General features: G+C 39.9%; 1 protein-coding gene across 1 annotated transcript; it reads right to left on the bottom strand.

Moving 5' to 3' along the window:
* Nucleotides 1-826: 826 nt before the first annotated feature.
* ndufa8 (NADH:ubiquinone oxidoreductase subunit A8) lies at nucleotides 827-9,409 on the bottom strand. Its single transcript, XM_005941830.3, has 4 exons — nucleotides 9,192-9,409; nucleotides 6,913-7,076; nucleotides 2,251-2,416; nucleotides 827-1,287 (listed from the first exon to the last, which is right to left on the bottom strand). Exons 1-4 carry the CDS (start codon nucleotides 9,240-9,242, stop codon nucleotides 1,150-1,152), a joined length of 519 nt encoding a protein of 172 aa, XP_005941892.1. The 5' UTR covers nucleotides 9,243-9,409; the 3' UTR covers nucleotides 827-1,149.
* Nucleotides 9,410-9,415: the final 6 nt, after the last annotated feature.

Here is a 9,415-nt window from a genome sequence, read left to right as displayed (position 1 = left end):
ATTCATATTCAATATATATATATTCATTATATATATTCATTCTCAGAGACCGTCAGCAGAAAACTATCCTTTGTTAACTCACTTTGTTTTTGCACCATTAAAAAAAAAGTGTTTTTTAATCGTACATAAAAACCCCAGGGCCACATCTCTGCTTGTGAGTATGAGAAAGATGTCAAATTTTATGTTATCATTTTTCCCACAGAAGTCACCCACATGGCAGAGGTCAGAGACTCATCTCATGTTTGGAATGGACCAAAGCGCGACTGCTGCTGCCAGTATAGATTTTAAACAGTTGCTATGTGGACTGAGACAAACTCTGAGCCCTTACAGTAAGTTGTCTTCAAACCGGTCTCCCGCACCACACTGTAGATAAGCTTGGATCCTGGACACCATCCCAGTGATACGTGAGCACGTGTGTGTACATTGGCACAGTCTTCCATGTTCCACAGACCAGCGGGCCACTTTCAATAGGCTTCTCACCTCCTTCCACTCAAGGTCATGAACACGTGCGCCGGCAGCAATAAACACACTTCACCGTGCATCTCTGAAAATTACCCTTCTGGTCTTCTTCCAGTCCAGGTCAGAGGCAGGAAGTGAGCCGAGAGAAAATGAGGAAGCAGCAGCAGCGCTCTCTTGCTTCAGGTAGTGACCCTGAACCCTGACCTTTAACCTCACCTTGAATCACTCTGACAAAACACAGACTTGCAGCTCCTAATAACCTTAAAGTATATATTTTTTTAAAAGTCAGAAATGCTTAAGATGTTAAAACACATTAGTAATATTAACTGAGCATTGAAATAAATTTAAAATAAAAACAGAAAGCTCCTTTATAATTTATCTCTTTATTTTCGGACAACAATAATAACAGTATGTTGCTTTTGTTCACTTTTTTACATTTACAGAAGTGGTGGACTCATGGACTTTGTTCCTTAATCAAACTATTGGACAATGTTTGAGGTACAGCTGCAAAAAAAGAAATGACTGTTCAGGCATGAACCCTGTCCAAATCCAGCATCCTTAATGCTCGTGTTTGCAGCTGAGAAATTCAAACCTTAGAACTATCTTAGAAGTATCAACAGTCACAAGAAGCCTAGCTGTTTTTGGACAGAGCCCACGGCTTTGGAGGGTGACTGATTTTCCAGAGCTGCCTCACCAGTTCCAGAAGAATAACCTGCTGCCATGTTTGGCAGGCTCCAGTTTGCCCTCGATGGTTTGGTTGGGCTCTGGACGAGGTCTAGAGTGGTAGGGGTTCTCTGGCAGGGGCCGCGAGGTTGCCACTTTGGTGACCTAAGGAAGAAAAGCAACACACAAACCATAAATTCTCAGACATACACAGTATAAACACACTGAAGACTCACTCAAATATTAATTGACACACTGATGTCAAACATGGCAGTTATTAGGAAACAATATAGCACATGCTCTGTGCCAATCTCTGACAAGAGATTATGCTTAAACCGCATAATAGGTCCATGCTAAAATGAAACCACACAAAAGTTGTCAACAGCTGAAGCCCTGAACATTTCCTTAGCCTTTCACTGGGCCTTCCATCTCATCCCTTGTCATGATTTATATCCCTGCACCTCTTTGTTTCCCCCAAAATCATCCAGACTGTCCCCTGCTTTGTCCCACCTTCACACCATTTGCCTCCTAACCTTTCTTACAAAAAACAGTTCGCTAATTTAAGTTCTAAAATGAGTAACAAAAATGGAATCTGTTTTAAATATATAAGCAGCCAGAAACTTGGTCCAGATGCACATTAAACAAGAACATTTTTCACAGTTTTACAAAGTCACATTTTTGTTCTTTTCTTTGCCGGCTCACATGTTTGAGTCAGTGCACAATATCTCTGTCTAACAAATGAAAGACAGCCAGAAAGTTGATTACAACCATTCAAACGCTCCCAGGTTTTTGGGTTGTTGTTTTTTTTTGCAGAAGTCCTTTTAAAAGACTACATAAATAAATGTGTAATAATCTATTGTTGGCATCGCTTTTTGGCTCCGTTTTGATTGCTGATACCTAAATTAGTGATTGCCAGTGTTATACAAGCCCCTTAAAAATGCTGGTTTTATGGAAAGAGAAAAAAAAAAACAAAGCAGCATAAAACTATTTGCCTGCTCAGAACTGTAGCTGAATGAGACTGCATAAGATGCAATCATACATACCCCACAATCAACATGAATAGAGCCCATCAACCGAGCTACAGTACTCACACTGCAAATGCACAAGTTAATCCCTCACCAGTCTCACCTTAGACAGATCTCCCAAGTCAGGTCTCTCCCATCCCAGTTTCTCAAGGACGCAGCTGTCGAAAGCGTGCTGCTGTTTACGGCAGTGACGGAGTTCTGCCAAGTTTGAGTAATCCAGGCAGGTCCAGTACTCCGTGAAGGACTCGGCACAGTTCCCCTTGATTTGCCTAAAAGGCACAGTGCAGACAGACACACATCATAACATGCAGAAGCAGGATTAATCTTCATACAGACTGAATCTGCAACGCATGAAGTGGAAATCTTTCTCTTAAAATTTAATTCATTTTTATCCATCATCCATTTTTTAAACATTAAAACCACAAAGATGAAATTCATAATATTGACTGTATTGTTTAAATGCGGTGTTCTCTGGGAAATGATCCCAGCATTCATGTGACTAGCACTTTGACGCACACCACCCATGCACCACCTATGTCGCAGACAGACACCCACTGCTAACACCTTCACCCTCCAAAAAGTGAAAGCACTCCCCGACAGCAGTGGCCTCCACCTTGCGGGAAATGTGCCCTGTCAGAGTGCAAAAGTGGCCTAAGCCACTGGCCTGACCTCCAGAGTTCCTAGATCCCAATCTGGGAAGTTTGGAGGAAGCAAACTAAGTCAGATGCACAGAGGCTCCTCTCCACATCCTACAGGACCCAAAAGGATTTACTGCCAACCTACAGGACACCATCCAGAGATCGCATCAATCCAGCGACCACTGAGAGATGTTTTGGTGGGGGAAAAAGGGTACCTACACAATATTAGGCAGGTAATTTTGATGTTTTGATGCCTAGTTGTATGATACTGGTGCTGACACCAGTCAGCTGACACCAATCAGCACCAGTATCCCACCAGTCAGTGGGATTTTCAAAAGAATGCATATCATAGGAGTCAATAATTCAAGAATGTAATGGACAGAGCTGCTCAAATTTAAGAAACCAAATGTATTTAAGAACTTATATCAGCGTATGGTTACTCTGCTTGTGAGCAGTCACTTGTTGATTGAATCTGATTGCTATGGGCTGGTTTTCTATAACAAGAACACCTAAAGGTGGCTGGCAGTTGCCAGAAACACCAGAGAATCAAAACAGGCCCCTGGTGCAATTACAACTTTTCTCAAATCTATCTTCATTATCATAATTGCAGGTTTTTCTCTCACAAAAGCACCTCAGTTACTGCACAGGCGTCACAACATAACCAAAGCTCAGAATAAAACTTTTCAGTAAACACAGACACTGCACTTAAAAGTGAAAAAGGCCAGACCACAAAGTTTTATGGACACAATACGCTTCATGGGTAATTTTCTTATTCATGTTCTAAATCGGCCACTTTTTCTACTAAAGAGAGGGAAAATTACTGGAGTGTTTTCTACATCACACTTAATGAGCTCAAGTTGATGATTTATTCTTATGTTTTTGGATAATTTAGAGAAGAGGCTGAGTAACTCAGAACAGAGAAATGACAATCTGGAACTGATTTTTATAAAGTCAAAATCAATATACTGATCAATAAGTAAAGAGAACATGATAAATAAAAAGCTTTGTGGAAACAAATAGTGACTCAACAGGACAAATGATGCAAAAGTGCAAGCGGCTGTGTGATTATCACACATTACACAATGGAAAATAACTCTTCAACGTATGCGGCAACAACCCTAAAGTTGAAGTAACTGAAATTTTGATGAAATATCTATTGAGGCTCATACTGATCTCATTAAAAAAATGTCACTGCATAAATCAACCAGCAAAATACAACAAGATTTACCCTTAAAGGTTTCTTCCCATAACTTGAGCGCTCAACTTGTGCACTCATCTTCCCCCATCTTACATTAGGATGTACTTTGGATAATTGTCACACTGAACCACCGACCTTCTGATCAGTAGATGACCCGCTCTAGTTCCTGAGTCTCGGTCGTTGTGTCCTTGGGCAAGACACTTCCCCCGTTGCCTACTGGTGGTGGTCAGAGGGGCCCAGTGGCACCAGTGTCCGGCAGCCTCGCCTCTGTCAGTGTGCCCCAGGGTGGCTGTGGCTACAATGTAGCTTACCATCACCAGTGTGTGAATGTGTGCGTGGATGACTGGATATGTGAAGCGCTTTGGGGTCCTTAGGGACTAGTAAAGCGCTATATAAATACAGGCCATTTACCATTGCAAACATTTTAGGCAAAACTGATTTCACAACAGCACACAGTCTCAAACCAAATGGTAGCATGGATTTCAGGATGACATACTTTGGATTTTGTCATTACAATCTTTTTAATTAATTCATTCATTTGTTTAACTGATCTCATGCTGCTCTTTTAGCTGCTTTAATACACTGGCAGCATCTCCTCCCTTTGTGTCTGGAAAACACAAATACATTGTTTGCATATTGATTTTTGTAAATCACTTATCGTCCCTTGGTCCTTGGATAACACCCATATAAATTTTTATGTGATATAAAAAATGTCATATCACTATATCATTGCTATAGCAACGCCATAAATTTATGTTCCCTTGTGCACAACAACAGGATCAACACGGCCGTGTCTGAAAGCCAAGCATCAGCCTCCCATGATGAGTACCTAAAAGGTACCTCAACAAACTCCAACAGTTCTTTCCTGTTCCTGCTAAAGGTGGAAACTAACGCATTTCGCCAATTGTGGCAGAAGCACATTGTCAAGTACAACCGTGCTACGAAGGAGGAGATACAAGCAGCTGATGAGGTGCGACTTAAATGTAAACAAATGACTCCACCGAGTGTTGCTGGAACACTCACTAGTTACACTCCATATGGCAGAAAGAGCAAACAAAGGCTGGAGATTACTGATGTGGTTACATGATAGAAAAACAAGCAGCTGGCTAAAAGCTCGATCCAAAGTTCAGAATTTAAAGTTGAAAATATGTTTCTGGTATAGTTTTATTTAAGGGACATGGCTTACTTATAAATTCTCAGCATCATGGGTACTTCATCATTGATGGGTTCCTTGGGTACTTTTCCATTAGGAAAAAGTACCCAAGGAAAACTTGAAACTGTTTTTAGGGCTTTCCATTAGGTCAGCGGTCCCCAACCCCCGGGCCACGGACTGGGTTGTTTGGTACCAGGCTGCGAGAGTTGAGGCTCGGGTGTGAAATTTATGGTTTTCAGGGATTTTATTGTTAGCTTGGTTTCCCTGGGTCTTTTCCCGTGTTGTAGTTGTGTGTCTTGTTTTGAAAGATATATTTACCCGTTACCATAGCGACCAGAGAGCATAAAGGGGCAGAGAGCAGGATGTTACTCTCAATGTTGTTGGTGCATTTCAAGAGGACGCTGCTAATAAAGTTACACAATTACACAGTGAATTCGCTTATTATTAATAAATTTACAAAATTCCACAGTTTTTGTCTTGGTCGTATCATTTTATTTTGTTGTATTCATCCGCGACACCTTAAAGGCCGGTCCGTGAAAATATTGTCTTACATTAAACCGGTCCATGGTGCAAAAAAGGTTGGGGACCGCTGTATTAGGTGATAGTACCAGGTACATGGTACTTTTTTAGTACCTACTCAATCGAGGTTCAAAGCAATCAGAAAATGTGACGTTGTCAGACTGCATGTCACCGATTGGCTAGTCAGTGGCATCACTTGATAAATAATGAGAGTGTCTCCTTCACAAAAATCAAAACCACCATTTTTGCAAACCAGCAACAAGGGAACTAACACTGACTAACACTAACAGAACTAACACTATGGTCCCCGATTCTGACGAAAAGCCACTGACTGCACTGCAGGTATAACATCACCTCAATGTTGTAGCATTCATGTTGCATACAAATGATGTCACGGGACGTTGAGCCGTGTTAATATAACAACCCCACGTACACATTAGGTAGTACTCGACTGTAATGGAAAATGACTTGAGCCAAGTAGTACCGCCTCTTGTCGCATTGAGCAGACTAGGTAATAATGGAAAAAATGCTTACTTCTCTAGAATCTAGTTGCTCTTCTCCATCCTTGATGTTACATGGAAACCTGATTATCACCACCTTTTTCTTCCCTTGCACCACTTTTAAGTCACATATTCAACTTTACCATGACGTTTACTCAGTTATGTTAATAATTTATTTTAACCAAAAGTCAAAAGATTGAAAACCTTATTAGCAGTAGAAGACACAGAATATGAAACTTCCCAACTCTGCAGTCTTCAACAACTTTGAACTATGAAGGCACAACTGTCCAAGAGCAGCATTGGAAACCTCAGAACACATTCTCTTACCCACATGCCCATCACCAAGAAATGCAAAAGTATCTGACCAGAGTTTCACATGGACTCCCACAGTCTGCACTTTCAGCTGGCTCCAAAGTCAAGCCACATTTTCAATCACTCTCTGACCACAAGCACACTGTTCACTTTTGCAGATGACAACAATGCAGCAGCCCTCAGCTCTAAAAATATAATTACTCTGCCTAATCACCGGAGTATCGCCTTTCTGTCAAATATCATGACAACGTCAAGCCAAGGCATAAGGAAAAATGTTATTCGCGCAGAAATGACAAAGCTCATCCTTTCACCATTCAGACTGCTCAGACAATACGTCTAAGACCTCATCAATCCAGTCCTGTTTATATATAGTCTCCTGCTTTCAGTGTTCACTTTCAGATATTGTGTCCATTCATACCAGAACTATATGGCACCAAACTACTACCTGAAGAAGTTGAGTGCACACTCATTGACCTTTCTCCCTTCCTCTAGGCACTTCCGGGGATCCTTCTCCTCCCAACGGCAGAGCATGAACTCTTTGTTGGGTTTGTCACATTGGGAGCCATAATGGTGGGCAGCAGCCTTCAGTACCGAAGAGGACACTTTTATCTGCACAGATAGCAACACATGGAAGACAATTAGAATGAAAAAGGAACATAACTACAAGAGACACTAACAAATAACAATTATGCAATTGGTGTTTTCATGAGACACACTTTAGTTCACTTCAATTTTATGTATATAGCACCAACTCAACAAGAGTGTATATTAAGGTAGCACTTAGTACTAGTTTTGTTTTGTTATATCAACAAGAAACATAAGACAGACCACAGTGAAGCCAAAGTTTATTTGCAATGTCTCTCTCTGGATGGGCTGTGTTTAAAAAAAACACAAACAAAAGCCTGGATGCAGTTCCCAGTAGGAATTGTAAATGAACCTTGTATTTATCAGTTAATAAAGAAAAAACAGCATGATGTGACATAAAGAAAGAGCTATGTTGCTACTTTAATATTCCCATTACAACTGCCTTGTAGTGATCACTACTAATGTGATTTAATTTATAGCTGCTATATGCATTATTATCTCATGAAGAGCAGGCACGCTCAACATATTAAGAGCTTCTGCTGTGAAAACATGTCCTTGAGCATCTGAACTGTTGACTGTTTATTTTTGTCCAATAAGAAACACAACCTATACAATAAATAAATACATTATGAAGCAAAACTCTACACAGAAGTACAAATTCTAACATGAGAATGACCACTTTAGCCCACAAATTCTGGCTTTTTTAAAATCTGAATATTTTACTAGGACTGCCCCCATGGTAAAATTGCGGCCTGGTCAGTGTTATAATAAAACTTTAGCTATAGCCAACGCATGCATCTACTTGTTTTGCATTTCCATTTTATCAAAGGAAAACATTTGCTTATTTATTTCTGAACTTTTTTTAATCTCCTCGTCACCCTACACATGTAAACATTTAGCCAGCACAAAAGTAATGTGAGAAAAAAAAACAAACAGACATCAACCACTGTTTGCCATTGATGCCATTTGACACATTATGAAATGTAATGATTTGTTTTATTTTTGAAAAATTTATGCAAATAATGTTTAATGTGAAATCAAATGCTCACAAATGAAACAGGAGTGTAAACATTATTTGTGACAGTTTCAGGATTTAAATATACAAAAAGCTAAAGTAAAAGAAAAAACTGAGATTAAATAATAATATCTCTGTTGCTGGTGTTGAATTATGTAGTAAAAATGACATTATTAAACGCTATTTACATTTAAATGATTTATATTATCTACAACAATATTTCTGAGGGCTACATAAGTTAATGATATAGCTGTTTTCTTTGTGTCTTCTCTTTTGGAGGGTAAGGCAGCTTTAACAATATGAATGCAGGTCAGATATATACAAGCATTGCTTCTATCTGACCCTGTTCAGCCACTACTTCTAATATAAGTGAATTTACTATCTGTATCAAATATCAATATCAAAATCTTTCAACAAGGTAAACATGTTGGTGCATTTCTACAACATATAAATATATCTGTGTATATATACTATATTCTTCTCTTCATGTTCTCTTTAAAATATCTGCAGGGGTCTTGCCAGGTATTTAACAAAAGTCATACTGTACTTAAAGAAAGTTTGTCTCACAAGCTGAAAGAGTATGCTTTAGCAAAAGCTTGATCAAGTGCTAGGATGTTAGGACAGATCTAATTTAATGGTGCAGGCTCGTTCATTATATCCTCGGTGCTATTATTGTTGGATAGGCACAGGCTGCTGCTGCTGACAGCTATCACCTGACTTCCAAGGACAAGTTCAATATGTCAAATAGCACTGCTACAACAGACTGGTATAAGAACCGAATGGAATCGAAAGCTCCTTTCACCCTGACAGGTATAACCAAATGTACATTCTGAACGCACATTTGCTAAACTTAAAAGACTCAAGACGTTAATGCCATATATTGTTGTCAAAAATAGTTATCATAAAGGCGCCCGAAATATTTAACACCTTCCTGTGCTATAGTAAATATTCACTCACGTGTGTATAGCATTCATCAATATAATATAACTATCTTAGCAAGTAAAGCTAGTGGCTTAAAGTTTACAGCTTTTCAAATGAACCGTGCAGCAGCTATCCCTTCAGCTAGCTACTTAGCTGGCTTGTCCCGTCTTCTTCATTCATGCTAAACAATAATGGCCGCTCACCTCGTCCACCTTCATCTCCTGCAGGGTGGGGACTTCCAGCTTTGTGGGCATGACTGTGTAGATGTGCAGTTAAAGAAATCAAGAAGCTCAAATACCGCTGGTGAAAAACATTCAAGGTCCTCGTCAGACGTGCGAGCGACGAGGCCGTAAAGAAGGTCAGTTAACTTCCCCTGCTACTGTCAGCTAGTGGCCGCGCTCTGATGACGCAAATCACAGAGCGACGC

Source organism: Haplochromis burtoni, unplaced genomic scaffold (genome assembly GCF_018398535.1).
Source record: "Haplochromis burtoni strain Fernald_Lab_line unplaced genomic scaffold, NCSU_Asbu1 Contig_325, whole genome shotgun sequence".
NCBI classification, from domain to species: domain Eukaryota; kingdom Metazoa; phylum Chordata; class Actinopteri; order Cichliformes; family Cichlidae; genus Haplochromis; species Haplochromis burtoni.
The sequence above is the reverse complement of the archived record's forward strand: the minus strand, read 5'-3'. Positions and strand labels throughout refer to the sequence as shown.

Coding starts and splice junctions, on each gene's coding strand:
- ndufa8 (XM_005941830.3), bottom strand. CDS start 9,242: ATGCCCACAAAGCTGGAAGTCCCCACCCTGCAGGAGATGAAGGTGGAC. Junction 2,417..6,912: donor TGTGCACTCAACTTCTTCAG/GTAGTAGTTTGG, acceptor TGTGCCTTTTAG/GCAAATCAAGGGGAACTGTG. Junction 1,288..2,250: donor ACTTGGGAGATCTGTCTAAG/GTGAGACTGGTG, acceptor TTTCTTCCTTAG/GTCACCAAAGTGGCAACCTC.